Raw genomic sequence first — 20447 nt, 5'->3', positions numbered from 1 at the left:
GCTTACCCTGAGGCTCATCACTGGCACCAGGGGAAAAAAAAAAGATAAATGCCTCTAGGTGAACTGGCAGAGATGCTAATTCTCCACTCACTTTACCGCTACACTATATGCACCACATTAATCATTTCACAGACATTTCAGAAAACTTGCACTATTTTCAAATAAAGATGCATCGTCTTCAACTCAATAATAATACAACTATATCTTGTAGCCCCAGCTTAGTTCATACAAACTCCATCTCCAAACAGGAGATTTATAAAATATTTCTAAAGTCCTCTGGGATGTAATTTTTATCCTTATGTGTTTGTTTGTCTATATAGTTTTGTCTTCTCTAGTGAATATTTTTCCATGTGTTTGTACATATATAATATTGTCATTTGTCTTATTCAACTGCTAACACACTTGGGATGTTTTCTGCTTCACAGTTTTATTGCATGGATGGGTAAATGCATTATATGATCCCTATGAACTGTGTTTTACACCTCAGTACAAATCTAATATATTTTTTGCTTTTGTTTTTTTAAAATAGAGCGTAGCTGCGTCTTCTACTAACTTATGTAAATTCTGTGGGGGTTTCATGTTTTTAGTTTTAATTTTTTTAAAAAACTCTGAATTATAAAGACACTTGGGCCCAGATCCTCAACTATATTTAGACCCCTAACTCCCACTGATTTCACTGAAAAAGCATACAATACAATGATATCAATTATAAAATTTCAAAAATACTGTTTAGAAACTTTCCTTGTTATAGTGAAACTGAACACCCCTAGGATCAGCTGATGAATACAAGTTGCACCTCTTTTGAAGGATCTTGGAGAGAGCTTTGGGTCCACAGAAGAATACACCGATGCTGTTGCTGCAGCAATAACAAAAAGATAACAGAACAAAACAAATAAACTACATCTTTTGACAATCGTCAGTTTTGTTTGAATCTTTAAAATGGCCTTTTGACAAATGCATTTTAAAAGTTTTGCCCATGTTCATTTCACAAAGTATTATTTTATAACTATCTTTATTTTTAATTCTTCTTTAGTGTTTTTACATTTTATTACAGTGTTCAACTGGATTGCTATATCTGAGGTTGCAAAAAAATGTTTTTAATGATAACTCTCTGTTTTCACATTGTCATAGTTTTACAAAAAAAAAAAACCTACTCCATGGGCTGAAATTTTCCATTTTTTGTCTCTAAGTGGAAGTATTTTAAAAAAATGCACAAAATCCCTGCAGTTATTTTTGAGTTCTATGAAGATGAAAAAAATATACATTTTTGCCCACAGACATAATTTAAAAGTGGCTGAATTTTGAAACTTGACATGTAAGTAGTCCTCATAGATGAATAAGTGCATGCCCAAGTTTGCAAATATCTAGGCAATGATGTTTACAGACAATAGAAAAATAGCTATTTTCTGCACAATAGAATATATCGTTGGAGGGTTTGCTTTTAAAAAGACACTGCACATATCCATTAAATATATAAAGTACACACTCATTAGCTGTGCACCTACTGGAGTAGGTTTTCAGAATTTGTGCCATTAGAGCAGGAAGCTAAATCTGCAGCAATGAGGTACAACTGATGTTTTCTCCCAATAAGCTTTCTCAAAGGAAAGTGCAAATGAGGTTCAAGTGAATTCTAACCACAAAAACAGTGTTGCAGAAGTGTTAATACTGTACCAAGAACATGTGCCCACCACTGAATTTCCAAAGCACACCTATGCCTAAGTGGGAACTGGAGTTCCAAAATGTTTGCACCAGCAATTGCACCTATAAGAGCTTGGAATGGCTAAGAATCTGATTGGCTGCTGCTGCCCCAGTCTCTAGCTGGACAGTCCTAGCTCTGTACTCTGGAGCAGGTGTGAATGGTGGATTCATGGTGTAGTACAGCAGTTCTCAAACTGTGGGTCAGAACCCCAAAGTGGGTCGCAACCCCATTTGCCAGGGCTGGCTTAGACTTGCTGGGGCCCAGGGCCAAAGGCTTTGGTCCTCCGTCCAGGGGTCATGCAGTAATTTTTATTGTCAGAAGAGGGTCATGGTGCAATGAAGTTTGAGAACCCCTGGTGTAGTAGATACACCACCACTCTACTCCATCTGCAAAGAGACTGTGCATTGCAGAGAAGAGAGCCCATGTGGACCTGGACTCAGTGGTATACAAGGGATGTAGACCCTGGACAGGAACAGCCTTAGTCATTTTGCTGGCCAGGTCAGAAAACATTTTTGGCACCCACTCTCCCCTAACAGTCAGGCAAAGAAAACCTAAAACACGGTTGGCCGATCAGTTGGGGAGGGGGAGCCTAGCAGTCCAGTGTCCTCTGGAAGTTGTTATACTGCCCCTGGAAGCTGGTGCCCAGGGTGATGGCCCTGTTTGTCTGCCCCTAGAATCAGCCCTGAGTCTGGTTACCTCATGAAATCCAGCTGCCCCTTTACCCACACACAGCAGAACCATGCCAATTCCTCTGCGTCCTGAACCATCTGCACATGCAGAGGGCATGGAGGAGGGGCAGTTTTTGCCCCATACAGGTCCAATAAAATGTTTCTCTCATGCACTTTTTCCTTTAAAGAGTTCACATTTGACCTTAAATGTATTAACTGAGGCTCATAAGCAAATTCATAGATTCATAGGGACCACTGTAATCATCTAGTTTGATCCCCTGTATAGCACAAGCCATAGAACTTCCCCCGCAACAATTCCTTTTGAACCACAGCATATCTTTTACAAAGAGATCCAACCTTGATTTTATAATTGCCAGAGATGGAGAATCCACTATGACACCTTGGTATGTTGCTCCAATAGTTATTTACATTCACTTTTAAAAATTTACACCTTATTTCTAGTCTGAATTTGTCTAGCACCAACTTCCAGCCACTGGATCATGTTATACTTTGCTAGACTGAAGAGTCCATTATCAAATTTTTGTTCCTCTTGTAGATACTTACAGACTGTGATCAAGTCGCCCCTTAACCTTCTCTTTGTTAAGGTAAATAGATTAAACTCTGTGAATCTCTCACTATAATGTACGTTTTCTAATCCTTTAATCATTCCTATGACTTTTCTGTGAACCTTCTCCAATTTATCAACATCCTTCGGGAATTGTGGACACCAGAAATGGACACAGTATACCAACAGTGGTCATACCAGTGCCAAATGCAAAGTTAAAATAACCTCTTTATTCCTATTCAAGATTCCTCTCTTTATGCATGCAAGGATCGCATTAGCCTTTTTGGCCACAGCATCGCAATGGGAGCTCATGTTCAGTTGACCATCCGCCATGACCCCAAAATCTTTTTCAGAGTTGCTACTTCCCAGGACAGAATCCCCCATCGTGTAAGTATGGTCTACATTCTTTTTTCCTACCTATATATATTTACAGTTAGCCATATTATTTGTTTGTTCTCAGCTTACCAAGCAAGCCACATCGCTCTGTATCCATGACCTATCCTCATCACTATTTACCACTCCCCCAACTTTTTCATCCTTCACATACTTATCAGGAATGATTTTATGTTTTCTTCCAGATTGATTCCAGGTAGATAAAATGTTAAATAGCACAGGGACAAGAAATGATCCCTGCGAGACCCCACTAGAAATACCTGCTTGATGATGATTCCCCATTTACAATTACATTTTGAGACCTATCAGTTAGCCAGCTTTCAATCCACTTAATGTGTGCCATGTTAATTTTATATCATTCTAGTTTTTTAATCCAAATGTTGTGTGATAGCAAGTCAAATGCCTTATAGAAGTCTGTTACATAAACACTATTAACTTTGTCAACCAAACTTTTAATCTCATAAAAATAGATATCAGGTTAGTTTTACCAGATCTGTTTTCCAAAAATCCATGTTAATTGACATTAATTATATTACCCTCCTTTAATTCTTTATTAATTGTGTCCTGTATCAGCCACTCCATTATCTTGCCTTGGATCGATGTCAGACTGACAGGCCTATTACGACCAAATTCATGTTCCTAAAACTTCAGTGCTGGATTCTTAAGAAAGCATCACGACATTCAGGACTTCTCACCATCACCTTCTACTCTGTGCATGAAAAGCAGCACAAAAAGTGTCTTTCTTGAAGATTTTTCACTTCACAACTATATTTTGAATATTGTCAAACAATAAAGTTTAGACTGCAAGTTAAATTTGACTGCAAGCCTAAAATTTAAAAATATGATTTTGTAGTAGCAATATTTAACAAATAATAAAAAGGAAAAAATTATATTTTCTATTGTCAGCCCTTTGCCCATTTTTTAATCTTCCTTCTTATTTCCTGATTTGTATTCATCTTTACCTCTATCAATTGGTTTCTCTATTACTGTTATTTTTTCAATTTTATGGTATTCTTGAAGCTTACTCTTTTCTCTCTTCCCCTTCTAGCATTTTAGTTTTTTATTCATAAAAAAATGTTTTTCCTTTTCCTTTCTCAACCCTTTCTCCTGAATGCAGGCCTTTAGCTTGCATTAACAGGTAAATATTTGGAAATGGAAAAGAATCACAAAGATTCCAGAATTTTCTGGTGATGAACACAAAAATATTTCAAATTCTTTCTTCAAAGGCTTCCAGGAACAAAGAAGCTTTTCTCAGACCACTAGCAAATCCACCAGGTTCAAATGAACTGTCTTTGCCAGCAGAGATGAACTAATGACAGAACAGCACAGTCTTATAATGGTAGCCAAATATGTTGGGAGAACAAACATATCCTTGACATCATAAGAAAAAAAATCACAGTTTATCTCTTTAATAACCATCTTCAAGGGAAATTAATGTTACTTTGTCCTTTGTGCAGAACAGTAATTGGATTGTGTGTTCCAATTATATCTGGCAAAGGCCAGGATATTGAAATATTTATAAATATTAGATTTTCTTATCCAAAAATTAGATTTTATTGGCATTCTCTTTCTGAGATTTCTTCATTAAAAGCTTCATTAAACATAAATCTTCTTTCCACATAGCAAGAAACTAAATTATTTTAAAAGGGTCATTTAAAAAGATTTGCCCTCCCATTGTTTATGTTGAGAAAGAGTTACATAATAAGGCTAGAAGCTAACCTGCCTTACCTAGGATGATTTTCTGCTATTTGCCTGAACTCAGTGTCCCAATTCGGCCTTCCATAGAAGGTCTTCTGTCTCAGACCAGTAATTACATCCATCTTTTCATCATCATGTAGAGCTATATGAGTAGCCTAAAGCAAAATGTACAGCAAGACAATAGTTTTAGAATCAATAACGTATATGGAGAGTAAAAAGTAAAGTAAAAATACTGTCTCCGAATAAAAGGTGGAAATATATATTACTGGGGGTGGGGGACTTATAATTATCATCAGAGAGCAGCACTCTGCCCCTAAAGAGACAGCAGACTGGGGGCAGAACAATATTTTCAAAAGTGCCTAAGTGGCTTAGAAGCCTAAATTCCATTTTCAAAAGTGACTTAGGTACATGGGCACCTAGTCCTATTGACTTTCAATGAGACTTATTCCTAAGGCCCTGATCCTGAAAGGTATTTAGGTGCATTTGAGAGTCTGGGCCCAGGTCACTTTTGCAAACATGGACTTAGATTCCTAAGTTTCTTAGCAGCTTTTGAATATTTCCCGGTAGTTAAGCGGGTGATAATCATTTTAATGTTGAAAAGAAATGATTTGGGAAAGGAAAAACATAAGTAGTGAAGTAATGGTGATTTTTAAATAAATATTAGCAATTATATGCAATATAGGAATTCTACATGTATCCAGGATGTGTGTACTTTGAATTTTCAGTTGCTCACAGAGGAGGAGTCAAATTGGGTATGCACAAGTGGTGCACAACAGTCTACCACCCCTTTTATTTTTGTATTTGCCTAGAAAAGAACCTGCTTAAATATTCTGAACAACATTCCACCTCATACTTTCATACGGCATATACATACCATCATTAGCGGTGGCCAATGCTTTACCAATAGCATACTCTATGGTATCAGACAAGCAGCAATAACTTCCCTTTGTTAAGTTGATAAAGGAAATTTACTTGCAAGTAATTCTGCTTGCCATTTTCATTCCCCTTATTCCCCCAATAGTCTCCTTTCAGAAAACATTATTGCACCACCCGTAAGCAAGGAGGCAAAGAACCAAAGTTGATATTGAGGATTATCCACACCCATTTTAACCTCAGTTGAGAAACTTCCAGAACAAGTAAATAGATGTATTTTCTAAACTTGATATATAATAACCCATCTGTCCAATGCTCTATGTACACAGACTAAGTTCCCCAAGGTAGGGACCATTTCTTCTTGTATGCGTGGAAAGTACTTAGCACATTGTAGGCACTATAGCAAACCAGTACATAAATAATAAACCAATTAACAAGACCATGTTAATTGATATTGCTATACCAGCAGAAGAAACAAAAAAGAAAGAGGAAGAGAAATGGAAAAGTATGAAGACCTCGGCCACGAAGTGGAATGATGATAGAAAACAGAACAAAGATGATTACAAAAGCACTTGGAGCAGTCCCTCAGGGTATGAATGAGCAGCTCAGGAATACAGTAGGTGTGCAAAACATCACGATTAGTGATCTCCAGAAGCCAGTGCTCGTAGGCTTTGTGAGAATATTAAGGAAAGTCAAAAGAGAACCAGTACATTGGAGCCCCTAAAATGCAGAAGTTCTGTGCACAATTTAACAAAACTTTTGACCACCCAAACCTACAGAGTCAGTTTGTGGTCAGGATTTATTGGTGACTCATGGGAATAAATTTTTGATGGTAGCTTTCCCCCCTTTATGCTTAAAGATCTTGTATGTTGTGAAGGTGAAAAAAATCCCTATGATGTCATACTGAGGGATAATAATAATAATTATTATACTGTAATATAATGAACACTATTATAATTAATATATATTATTTTTTGATCCAACATAGCAATGCCTGTGTTCCTTTTCTCCTAAATAATATACAGGATTCTTATATGTAGACAGAAATAAGGCCTTTTTTTTTCAAGTTACATGCACAGAAATGCAGTTATGTGCATAATTTGCATGCAGATTTACTCTCTCTATAGGTTCTTATATTGCACCCATCACTGCATAGGTATTTAAAAATCAAACATAGAATCTCTCTCCATTTTCCTCCCTCTGTAAGTAGGAGTAACGTGTTTGTTTGTATTATAGACTATTATTATTATCCTTGTGAAGAATTATTGAAGAAAAACTAAGTCAAGAAATTTGTTTGGAATTTAGTTCTGAATGTGGTGTGACCTGTGGTCATTATCTTTTGCAGGAGTGGATTCCATAGTTTGGATCCATCCCTTATGAAAGTTCCCTCTCTTGTGCTCACGAGTCTCCTCTATTTCTTGACAGCTTCAGTGTTCTGGTGAGGCGTAGCAGTCACAGGAGGTCCTGCTAGCTTGGGCCAATCTTATGGAGGGCTTTGAACAGTGTTTTTCAAACTGGGGTCACCACTTGTGCAGGGAAAGCCCCTGGTGGGCTGGGCTGGTTCGTTTACCTGCCCTGTCCGCAGGTCCGGCCGATCGCGGCTCCCATTGGCTGCAGTTTGCCGCTGCAGGCCAATGAGAGCTGCTGGAAGTGGTGGAAAGTATCTCCCTCCGCGCTACTTCTAGCAGCTCCCATTGACCTGCAGTTGAAAACTGCGGCCAGTGGGAGCCGCAATCGGCCGGACCTGCGGACGGGGCAGGTAAACAAACCAGCCCGGCCAGCCAGGGGCTTTCCCTACACAAGCGGTGACCCCAGTTTGAGAAACACTGGCTCTGAATATCGTGGTAGAGGACTTGAACTGGAGTCTATTCAGTGGAGAGCCAATGCAGGGACTGGATGATTTGCTCATGGCCAGCTGTGCTGCTCAGCAGATGGTGGCTGCATTCTGCACCAAATGGAACTTTTTCAATATTTGTGACTTCAGTCCTAAGTATAATGAATTACAGTAATGAAGCCTAGATGTCTCAAATGCATTGCCAGGACCGGGTTTGATATCTTGAGGCACAGTTTCCTGACCAGCCACAGATGGAAGAGGGCTTGTTTGCCACCATATGTCTATTTGGCCATCCAGTGGCAGAAGAATCTATAGGGACATCAAGACAAATTTAACAGTCTGAAGGCATATGCCCTCAACAGAGGGGAAAGAAATAAATTCTCCAAAGGGATTCTTGCTTTCTGAAATCATCACCTTCATTTTGCCTAGGTTCAGCTTCAGTCAACTACTCTTCATCCAAATGTTGTTCTTGGCCAAATGCTGGGGGATAGCCTGGAGAGAATGCTGGTTATGTTCTATGTAAAGGAAATGTAAACCTTGGTGTTATCTGAGTATGGTATTTAAGCTAACACAGTCTCCACTAGTTGTTTCCTAAAGATATCAAGTAAGATAGGGAGAAGTTTAAGGCTTGTGGGATTCCACATGTGAGAGCTCTGGAGGTAGAGGATCTATTACCAATTACAACCCTCTGTGTTTGGTCTGAGAAGAAGAAAGACATTTCACTGCACTTCTTTTCACCCCTGCAAACTTTTGGAGGGGGGATAATAGTAGTTGGTGCTCGGTGGTATCACATGCCACAGAAAGGTCCAAAGGTCCAACAAGATGTCCACCTCTGTCTATGAGCTGGTGGTCACTCCCGAGAGCAAAAATTGTTTGTTTCTGTACCATGTTCTGGCGTGAAGATTCAGGATATTGGCAGCTGGTGGGTGATGGTGACCATGTGTTTTGTTAGCTTCTTGATTAGCTTGTTTAGAAAATCTTGGTAGTCCATCGATCCGATGATGACAAATCTGAGCAAATCATCTATTGTTGGTCTCATGGTGTGCCCTCTGATGACTGTACAAGCCAATTCTAGAGGTGCACATTTGGCTGCAGATGGTGCATAGGAAGTTCACGGTCAGTGGGTTGTGCACTGCTGGTGCTCTGTGACATCGTTCGCGTGCCTCTTGTAGACACCGGCTGCGGTCTTCCTCAAAGGCGATGCAGGTATTCCTGACTGTTGCACGCCACTGTGTTCTGTCGCTGGCGGCGTCCTCAAGGTCCCTGGGTTTGATACTGCTATACTGCAGATTGGCTTTGATGGTGTCCTTGTAACGTTTTTGTGGACAACCTATATGCTGGATGCCCTGGGAGAGCTCACCATAGAGAAGCTGGCGGGGGATTCTGTTGGCATCCATGCGGCTGACATGACCGGTCCAACGTAGCTGTGACTTCATGATCATCATTTCGATGCTTGTCATCTGGGCTCTCTCGAGGACCTCAAGATTGGGCACTTTGTCTTGCCAGTGGATCTTCATGATGTTGCGGAGGCAGGGCATGTGGAATGCTTCAAGCCGCTTGATGTGACACCTATATAGTGTCCATGTTTCACACCCGTACAAAAGAGATGAAAGAACAGCAGCTCTGTACACAAGCAGTTTTGTTGACATCCGGATGTTGTGGTGGTTTAAAACTTTGACACGCAGATAGCCAAGTGCCTGGCTTGCTTTGGATATTCGTGCGTTGATCTCATTATCCAGTTATCCATCACTGGATATGACACTACCCAGGTATTTAAAGTTCTCCACTACTTTAAGCTGAGTGCTATCAATGGAGATACTTGGGACAGAAGCATTTGATCCAGGTACAGGTTGATGGAGAACTTCTGTCTTTCTGAGGCTGATAGTTAGTCCGAACTTGTTGACAATGTGCTGAAGATCATTTTCAGTGTGAGCCATGAGGGCACAGTCGTCGGCAAAGAGTGCCTCAAGAAGGAGTTTCTGCACTGTCTTAGGGTAGGTCTATACTCACCGTCTGGGTCGACGCGGTGAGTTCGACTTCTTGGAGTTCGAACTATCGCATCTAATCAAGACGCAATAGTTTGAACTCCCCGCGTGCTCCAGTCGACTCCGGAACTCCACCACCATGAACGGCGGTGGCGGAGTCGACCTTGGAGCCGCGGAGTTCGACCCCGCCACGTCTGGACGGGTAAGTCAGTCGAACTAGGGTACTTCGAGTTCAATTACGCTATTCGCGTAGCTGAACTTGCGTACCCTAGTTTGACCCCCCCCTTAGTGTATACCAGGCCTTAGTCTTTGCATTCAGGTGACGGAGGTCAAAAAGTGAACCATCGTGCCGGTATTTCAAATATATACCTCAATCCAGATTTTTAGAAAATAGATGGTAGATAACAGCCTGTGAGTTTGCTAACATTGAGCAATGGCTTATTTAATATTGGTCAAACTGTTGCATGCTTCAGCATGGGAAGTGGATTTTTCTCTCCAAAAGAAGTTTTCACAGTCTCTGTTAGATAACTAGTATAAGACAGAGGTTCTCAACCTTTCTGGGCTCACGACCCATTTGTAAATGTTTGTGGCCTGTCACAACCCAGTAAATAGTCTGGGAATAGAGGTCCTGGAGTGGTTTCGGTCAGGTCCTGGCCCCTGGGGGAGTTTCAGGGTTCTCAGATTTCTACTGCATTAATAGCCCAAAGTGACTTAAAAACTGTCCCCAAAGTAGCCCAATCTATTTATTGAAACAACATTTCAAACAAAGTGGGAGGGTGTATGGGGGGGGAGGGGGATGGAGGTGTGCTGGAGGGAGTACCTAAGGTCTCACACACAAGGTGGGGGGGAGTGTTGCTCTCTCTGGCTCCCTGTCATGGTGGTAGGGTAGCTGGTGTGGGCCTGGGACTCAGCACCAGCCCATCAGTCAATGACTCTCTGCGGGCCTTTCCCCCTCCCCAAGGTGGGGAGCTGGGGCCTGGTCCTGTCACCCTCCTGGCCGAGCTCTGAGGCTCTGAGGCGAGCAGGTGGCCCAGTTGAGAAGTACTTGTCATCTCCGCTTACCTGTTAGGCTGGCCAGTTACCACAGAGTGGTGGCTCCTGCAGCTCCTGTGCTGTGGGGTTGGCTGGGCTTGTCTCTCAGCTCTGGGCATTGCAACCTGTGGGGTTGCAGCACTGCTCAGGTTTGGCCCTACCCTGCTGACTGGACCACATGACCCTTTGAAACATTCTGGCAACCCAGTTTTGAGTCCTGACCCATGGGCTGAGACACTGATGTAAGAGGCTGTTGGACTATGTGTGTGTGAACAACTGCACAAATACATTTTGAAAATCAATCCCATAATGTTGAAAGCACCTCAAGTCATTACCTTTTAAATAATCCCTGAGGGAAAGTGGGAAGGAATTAAGATGAGAGAAGAGCAAGGCTACAAGGAAAGGAATGACCTGTGATATATTTCCTCTTTTTGAATCCTGTACGAGTCCTTTCATTAAACGGAAAGAACAAAAAGTAAGAAACAGGACGAGAGGTTTTCCTTTCCTGCATCTAATGTGACTTGACTGACCAATTAAAAAGCAGAGCGAAAGAAAAGACACATTTGGGGCTAAATAAAGAGAGAAGAAGCTGAATGAGCCTCCTTAATCTAAGTAGCATGCAGATCTCAGAGTGGGATCTATCAATGAAATTTAAAGTTGGCAAATTTAAAACTCATTAAAGGAAATACATTTTCACACAACACAAAATTAACTTGCAGAACTCACTACCCTCCAGCCAGGTCACTAATTTAATTCACCCCATTCTGAGGTAACAGAGTCAAAAGAAATACATATAGTTCAGTGTTTCTCAAACTGGGGTCGCCTCTTGTGTAGGGAAAGCCCCTGGCAAGCCAGGCTGGTTTGTTTAGCTGCCCTGTCCACAGGTCTGGCCGATCGCGGCTCCCACTGGCCGCGGTTCACCACTGCAGGCCAATGGGAGCTGCTGGAAGCAGCGGCCAGTATGTCCCTCGGCCCGCGCCGCTTCCAGCAGCCCCCATTGGCCCGGAGCAGTGAACCGCGGCCAGTGGGAGCCGCGATTGGCTGGACCTGAGGACGGGGCAGGTAAACAAACCGGCTCGGCCCACCAGGGGTTTTCCCTACACAAGCGGCGACCCCAGTTTGAGAAACGCTGATATAGTCCCACGTCCTCACAATAGGGAGGGCCTTAAGTTCCCCTGCTGAGCCCTCTAGGTGACTCAGCTTTGCCTTGGGGCTTTCAACATCTCTACCCTTTCCTTACTTCTGAGAGGGGTGTGTGGAAGGGAGGTTTTTGTACTCTCCACAACAAGGGTGGTTGGTAGGGGAGCCCAGGCCCTCTTACTGTACCGGGCTGCAACCAAGAGCCCTATTAGAGGCAAAAATATCAGCATACTGAAGTGCCTTGAGGCTGCCTCTCTGGGTCACTTCCTACCATTTGCCTCCCAAAAAGTCTCAAAGTCCAATATAAGATAGCAAAAAAAAAGAAAATTCTGACCCTTCAGCCCAGCTGATAGCCCCTTCCTGGCAGCAAAGGCTTTTGTAGTTCCCTTGTTCAGGAGCTCTCAGGATAGATCTGTCCTCCTACCCTGACTGACCCCTTTTTTAGCCATCTGGCTCCCTTTAAAGCTCCTCCTCCAGCTGAAGCAGGAATTAAGTAAGGAATTAAAGTAAGGAATTAAAAATAACAATAATTGTGAAAGGCATTCCACAAACCATCATGCCAACATCCAATTTAGGGTTCAGAAGAAATTTTCCATGCTGGCAAGTTGTCTTCCACCTTACTCTACAGCAGATAGTACTGGTGACTTCCAGAGATAGGATATTGAACTAGATGGACCCCACGTTCGATCCAATACAGCAATTCTTATGTTCCTATTTTCCTAAAGCTGAATTGGAAGTGGGCTCTATATTTACAGATCTTTGTCTCCTTGCTTCCTGTTAGTGGAGTTATAATGGTGTAAGTGTGGAAAAATATCACAAAAGATTTAAAAAGGAAATTTTAGGAGAAAAAAACCCTGTTTATCAAATACTTCAAGAATTTAATATAATTACATTAATTCATCCATTTGCTTGTTCCTGTTTCATATGCTGCCATACTGGAAAATACATTAACTCAAACCTATTTCATTAATACCTGACTTTCATCCCAGCCAGTAAGAAATATATGATAACTAAGAAAATGGGTTTTCCCTTTCTCAGCCATTTGTGTTTCCAGCAAGAACAGGAGATCAGCAAACCACTCAAAGGCAGATGCATCTCGGCAAGTCCAATAGAAATAAACCTGTCAGGTAAAAGTAAGGAAATTCAACAAGACATAAGCTTTCAACAAGCTTTCTATAAAGCTCTTAAATTATTTATGTTGAGATAAGTGGTTAATCTTATAGCATGCTACTGTACTCCAGTGGAAATTTAAACACAATCTCATCTACTTTTGACATTGTGGAGTTTCTTTGTATGTTTTAAAACACCTTTTTCTTCTTAAAAATGTGAGTGAATTTAGTGATTAAAGTATTAATTCAGACAGGCAATATGCAAGCCATCTAATTCTGTCAATGCATCATGGCTTACAAAACCTAACTCTGCATTTTTCTTGAATAGAGACTGAAAATCCTATGAAACTCTGCAGTGATTTCGAGATGTGATCAAGCAGGGAGTAAGATGAGACCACCACACTCAATTTCATTCATCCACTAAGAAAGTTATTCTATTTTGTTGAGATTCTTATACCATGCCCATCACTGTGGTATTGAACTCTGGTTCCAAAGGTGAAAAATCTGTGAACTAGCCCACTCTGTCCTTTAGTCAAAGTGTACCGTATTGAGTGCAGCATTAAACATCTATGCTCCTAGACAAAACTCTTAAATACATTTATTATGGCTCTTCATTTATTATAGGTGGGGCTGGTAGTGCCACCTACTATTAAGGTTGCCAGACATTCCAATGAAAGGGTTTTTTTTCAGTTGCTTATAACATTGCCAAACTTTAACCATCTGGGCTGAAATTTTCATTGCTGTGTGTTGGCCTCAAGATGATTTTGGTGGGGGGGGGGGGGGGGGCAAATTTCACCTAAAATGATACAGCTGTTTCCAAAACTGAGACTAAGGGAAAATATGTTGTTTTGCCCATGTTGAAAAATTCTTGAGACCTATTCTTTGTAATGCTCTAGTGCCCTCAAGTTATAGAGCAGAGAATAGAAATTTGGTGGGGGCGGGCTTTGTGTCAGGGAGGAGCCTTTTGTCATCTTTGACAATCCACCTACATTTGTCCAAGTTATAAGCCTTTGAAAAAATCACAGTTTGCAAATGGTTCAATAGATCATTACTATCGCTTAACAGCTAAAACCCCTAAAGATTCCTTCCTCACTGTGCATGCTCAAGCCTCTGACATCTCCTACTGCTGAATGGACTGCGCAGGCATCATCCCTACAGAGTGACTGTGCGTGTTCTAGCCCCTTACAGCAGCTACACATGACCAGGCTATGCATGTGCCACCCCCACAAGGCAATTGAGCATGCTCCAGACTCTGGAGCAGTGATGGGCAACCTGAGGTCCGCAGGCCACACGCGGCCCATCGGGGTAATCTGCTGGCGGGCCGCAAGACAGTTTGTTTACATTGACTGTCCACAGGCACGGCTGCCCACAGCTCCCAGTGGCCACGGTTCACTGTTCCCAGCCAATGGGAGCTGCAGGAAGCAGCGTCCAGCATGTCCCTGTAGCCCGCACCATTTCCCGCAGCTCCCATTGGCTGGTAACGGCGAACCGCGGTCACTGGGAGCTGTAGGCAGCTGTGCCTGTGGATAGTCAATGTAGACAAACTGTCTTGCAGCCCACCAGTGGATTACCCTGATGGACCTTGTGCGGCCCCCAGGCCGCAGGTTGCCCATCACTACTCCAGACCCTCACAGCTCTTCTGCATGACAGGACTGCACATGCACTATTCTCACAGAGAAACTTAGCATGTTCCATCCCCTCACAGCTTCTACACATGACTGGACTTTCCATGCACCGTTCCCACAGAGCAACTGAGCATGCACCAGCCAAGGGGTGAAGCTGGACTTTCCCTGTAATGCTAAGGCCAGGCACTGGCGTTGAGAGCAAAATCTGTGAGACTAGAACTAGCTGGGTCAAGAGAGTGAGACTGAGAGGCAGGGAAGGGAGACTGGGCCTGGGAGCTGGAGGGGAAGCTGGGGTTGTCTGGGGAAGGAGACTGGGACTGGGACTGGGAGCAAGTGAGGGAAATGTATGGGGTGGGGGAGCGGGTTGCAGACCAGATGGCTGGGGGGAGAATAGGGAAATTGGATGAGGAGCTAAGAGGAAGTGGGATTCAGAGCCAGTGAGGGTTGGTGGAACCTGAGATTGGATGAGATGCTAGGGACTGGACGCCTTGCAACGTTAATAATGTTTTTTTAAATGTAATTATTTGTATAGTCCCCCAAAGTGTACTAGACACTTTACTAACCCATAAGAAGCCGCTTCTCTCTCTCAAAGAGTATACAATCTAAGAAGAAACGAATGGGACAATGGATGTTAGAAGGGATACAAAGCTATAAACAAAGTCAGAAAAGTGATGTTTGGCTCTTGTTTTGCTGTGTCCATGATTTTTATACCATTTTGTATATCATTTCTCCTCTTAATCCAAACTGCCTCTCTTTCTCCTCACCATGCCCCAGTGCCTTGACCTTTAAATATCAAAGGAAGTCTGACAGGTCTGCCTAATGTGTTTTTGTCTCAAACACAGCACATTTTGAAAACTGGTTAATTCCACCTTCAAATTCAGCGAAACAAACTCTTAATTCTAGTCTTGTAGCCCCATACTTTATTCACTTAACTGGACTACTTCTTAGGTGTTACTAATAACTAAGCTTTTCATATCCTGAATAAATCACATTCTACATGTAATAAATTTGTGCTTTGGTTATTGTGATAATTTGGCATTTACAGCCCATGTGTGTAGAATGAATAGGGGTAAAGTTTTATTTGAGGCATGCTTATGGAGGGTGAGGTTTTGAAGCTTTACGTAGAGGACAAATGAGATACACATAGTGATGTTTCTAGTACACATATATGCAAGAAAGATGAAATAGACTGAGTTGTGTAGCTTCTAGTGAAATGGTAGATGGTGGAAAGGGAATATGTTTTGTTTTATAAGTGATTACATGGCAAGATGTTCGTGTGTCTCACTCTGAAGAGTTGGGTGAATTAGAGGAGGGTCTAGGGCAGTGTTTCTCAAACTGGAAGCAGCAGCCAGTAAGTCCCTCAGCCCACGCCGCTTCCAGCAACCCCCATTGACCCGGAGCAGTGAACCGCGGCCAGTGGGAGCCACGATTGGCCGGACCTGCAGATGGGGCAGGTAAACAAACCGACCTGGCCTGCCAGGGGCTTTCCCTACACAAGCGGCGACCCCAGTTTGAGAAACACTGGGAGCAAGGGGAAAATATTCATCACCTGCTCTTACTGCTGCTCTTAAATGTGTAGTGTGGAGGGGGGGCTACCCCAGAGCTGTTTCTGGGTGGCTGTGGAGGGCCACAACCTGAGTAACCACACCCCCTTTGGGTTACAGGGCATAGTCCGGCACACTGTAGTTATCTCTATCCTCCACACTCAAAGGTGAGGGTCCTGCATGGGTGCACTAACAAGACGATCAAGAATTTAGCACTCAGCCTTATAGGCATAAACGCTGTTTCCAAAAAGCAGCTTTAACATGACATTACATTTGACAACATGAACTCTGCAGCCTTTTAGTATTTCCAAATTACTGTATTTTGCTGGAAAGTTTGAGGGATGGGGTGAATCTTAAATAGGGAACAAGAGGTTACAGCTGTTTGCCAGTGTTAGAATCTGGGTTAACCAATACAGTTTCATAAATTCCAACTACAACATTTCAAAATTGGGGCTAGCTGGGGTGAGGACGAAACCAGCTTGTGCATAACTAAACTGAGCGGTAACAGTCCAGTCATGAGTACTGAAATGTCCCATCCTAACCATCAAAAAAGCAATAGGAAAACTACACGCTAAGGCTATTTAATTGCGAAAAATCAATTAGATAAAAGTGTTCGCTTCTGATTTGCTGTGTTTTTTTAAATTATGCAGCTGCTGACATTATGCAAAGCTATTAGTATTTATATCTCAACTATATGTGGGCAACACTAGGAAATATTAGTTTAATAACTGTAATGATAGCTGTACTCAAATCAAGATGAAATTGTTTTTTAAAAAAGAAAATCCTCTTATTTATTTCCTTCATCGACATTTCTATGGTACTCACCGCTATAGAAGGCGAGTGCCGCATACTTGGAGACAGATTAAATTATTTGTAATTATATCACAAGTGGAAGCTTTTAGTCAATGGGAAAAAAACAGTTACTCTGAGATTATGTCAATCTCACTTACATGACTGATAAAAAAATTCTAATACTACTTTGGACTTCCACAGCACCTTCCATTGAGATTTCAAGATATCTTTCCAAAATTAATGATTTTAGCCTCAGAACACCTGTGAGAAATAAGTATCATTATTCCCATTACACTAATGAAGAAACTGTGAAACAGAAAAGTTACATGTAAAGTAGAAATAAACGTATTCCTGTTTCTCACAGAGGTCCTGTGAGACTTAATGCATTATAGCAAAAAGCCATGGCAGGGCGTAAATTAGTGGGTCACTCGGGCACACCTTAAGTACATTCAGCCTTGTGCCTTTATCCATCCCAGAAGGCAACAAAGTCTTCTAGTGCATGCCCTGAAAAGTGACTTGCTGCTATTAAAGTATGGGATATTGTTAATTCTCTTTCTCTCCCCCTCTCACCCACACTTTCCCTAGTCTATTTGGACCCCTTCTCATCTCCTGCATTCCCAGAAACCACGCTGCTCTTTCAGCAGCAATTTGTCATCAAACCACCAGTTTTAACTCCCCTTATTTTATAAACATCAAGGCCTTGGACCTGCATTCAGGTCCCTGTGGGTGGACCCTTACACTGGTCTGCCCACAGACACAGTTGCAGGCTCTGGCTCTAAATCTGAAACACTGAACAGCTCCAGTTGAATTTTTACATTAGAAAGTGAGTTAAAATGGCTGGAAAGGGAAGGGACAGTTTTTACTTGCCACTTTCCTTTTAGTGTTTCACTCTTTCACTCTCTCCATTTCCACCCCAGCTGTCTCTTCTTCACCCTATCCTCACAAGGCACTGCCATATTTATTATTATTAATTATTATTATTACAAAATTAGTTCAGAGAATTAAGATATGTTAACTTCATGGTGCTGTCCAGGACCTGCAGCCTCAGGCACACTTTAATCAATTACATTATTAGAAATAATTCATGTTTGGAACCAGTGGATCTACTGGAGAGTTTAAAGACCCTGTTGTCTTCCTTCTGTTCTACTTAAAATCTATCTTATTTTGCAAGGAGAGAAAGTAGCCAATAGCTGCTTAATGTAGCTTACAGAATCACAATACTACACCGGAAGAGCCCTCATGAAAACTGCTAGTGGAAGTGGAGCTCAAAAACCCTCCAGGACTGACTGAGAAGGGATTTTCTCATAGAAAAATGCTACTTTTTGAAAGAAATCCATTTTTGTCAAAACCAAAAGTTTGTTTTAACTCCTTTTTTGTGTGAGAGACACTTGCTGGTTTAGTCACCAGGAAGCACCAGGCACTATCTAATGCCTTAGTTTTACTGCAAATACTTTAATTAACCTAATTTCCTCCCACCTCAAAATTACAATGATTTATGAGAATTATCATTGCACTTCAGTTCCTCAGGCAGCTGAGTAGAAGGAGGAAAGAGGTGAAAAAACAGCTGGAGGAGAAAAGGCAAAGAGGGAAAGGTTTCTTGTAGGGTGTGGGGGTGAGTTACAGGTTTAACTGCCTTTGCATGCATCTCAAACGTCTATGAATTTTTAAAAAAGTTAACTACGAAAACGGAGTGCATGTTGGGGTTAGAAGCAGACAATTTTAAAACATATTTCCATCTTTTTTATTCCTCTATTATTAAATATAATGGGTGAAAGGTTAAATATTTATCTGCGTGCTGAGATCCCAACCCATTGTCAGTATGGTTTTTTTTTTAAATTATGAAAGAAAGTACAATGACAATACAAATTCTGCGCTGGACAATTGGCCTTCAAAGCCATACTCTAATAATCTTTAGCTTCAGAACTGTAGATGGAGACCTCTGTACATTGCTGAAGGGAATCATTAATAATGACTGCCAGTGTGGAACTGTGATGGGGTACACAAACCCCACATGGAAGAGAAAGGGGTTAAGGATCAGCTCCGGGCTCAAGCAGCCGTACCTGCAAAGCCTATGCAAGCTGGAGGCATGACTTTAAAAAGGAGAGAACAACTCAGAGGGTGGCAGTGGAAGGGAGCAGATGGCTGTTCTGAGGGGAAAGTACTGCCCTTGGAGTTCATTGCCTGGGATCTGACAATCCAGACCTGTGAGAACCCACGAAGAAGAGACTAGTGACTGAGTGTACGGGCCAGAAACTAGACAGAAGTGATTGTCTCCAGGAAGCTAAAGGAGGCTGGGGTAGGAAGTGGTCCAGGAAGGTAACTGCTTAGCATACCAAGGCACCGATTGGAGCTGCCCACCATTTGGCCCTGTATCGGAGCCCAGTGGAGAGGGCAGGCCAGGGTTCCTGTACCCACGCTAAGAGAACATTACAACACCAAGAGCCTTACCTAGGGTGAGATGCCAGAGGTGGGAAGAGGCAGGGCAGGGACTTGGTGGAAGGTGTGGAGTGGGGATGGGGCCTGGGGCAGAGCAGGGGTTGAGTACCCCCTGGGAGCTGAGTAAGTTGGCGCCTATGCTCCACCCTCGCTTCTTTTTTGTTATGGCTTACCTGGGTATCAAGGTGAATTGTAAGGAGATGCCACTGCACCAGTGGTTGAGGTAATAAAAATGTTCAATTAGGCCTTTAATAGAGTAAGCTAGCAGCTAAAAAGTACTTTATCTCAGAAAGTTCTGAAAACTCATTGGGTCCACTGGACAGCAGACAAATGAGATAGTTCCTCCATCTCAACAGAAACTAAAGCAATTTCTACCCTCAACCTGAAGGAGCTGGTTATCTAATTTTGACAAGAATTAGCTTAGTAAAATACTACCAGAGGATGTGAGGGCAGTGAACTTTTTAAAGGAATTATAAACAAATTTCCCTACCTTCTCCAACGTCAGTTCTGTATTAGGATTACAGCACTTAAACCATATGGATTTTAGAATGGAGGCGAATGGAGTGACTCCTATCCCTGCTGCAATGCATACGCTGACTCGATAGTGAAAAACATCTGTAGTTGCAGCTCCAAATGGTCCATCCACAGCCAGTCTGAAGTAAGAAAGTATCATTTGTTAAAAGTAAGTAACATATCAATGTGACTCAAAATCTGAGAGATTTTGGGCTACATTTTCAAAAATAGTGCTTCTGTTGCATATATAAAAAATCACACGTCTAAACTGTCACACAAATTGCTATTGCACAAAGATTTAATTTTCAGTGGATGGCATTTCATAGCAAAGCAACTATTTTGTGTGAAATGAGAGCACAAGAGCATCCATGTGAGTTTGGGACCTGGCCATCTATTTAAGCATGCAATTGCAATTTTCAGGCTTTCTGAAATGTGATTAGTCATATAATTACATGTCCAAATTTAGCCAAGGTATTTGCATATTTAATTATGATTTACTGCAAAGCATCCTGTTGTTAGAGCTTTATTTTCCATATTGTAT

The 20447-nt window shown here is 41.9% G+C and overlaps 1 protein-coding gene across 2 annotated transcripts in view; it reads right to left on the bottom strand.

Moving 5' to 3' along the window:
- Window positions 1–308: 308 nt before the first annotated feature.
- The window catches only part of NOX3 (NADPH oxidase 3), a 265187-nt gene continuing 245048 nt past the window's right edge, over window positions 309–20447 (bottom strand). For both annotated transcript variants that reach the window (XM_039528217.1, XM_039528218.1), the window contains 4 exons: window positions 19884–20046; window positions 12861–13007; window positions 5054–5178; window positions 309–856 (listed from right to left, as the gene is read on the bottom strand). In XM_039528217.1, the coding sequence (XP_039384151.1) occupies window positions 730–856; window positions 5054–5178; window positions 12861–13007; window positions 19884–20046 (562 nt within the window). In that variant the 3' untranslated portion in view covers window positions 309–729. The remainder of the gene's footprint in view (window positions 857–5053; window positions 5179–12860; window positions 13008–19883; window positions 20047–20447) is intronic.

The sequence above is a fragment of the Mauremys reevesii genome, linkage group 3, assembly GCF_016161935.1.
Source record: "Mauremys reevesii isolate NIE-2019 linkage group 3, ASM1616193v1, whole genome shotgun sequence".
NCBI lineage: Eukaryota > Metazoa > Chordata > Testudines > Geoemydidae > Mauremys > Mauremys reevesii.
This window is presented reverse-complemented; position numbering and strand designations above follow the sequence as displayed.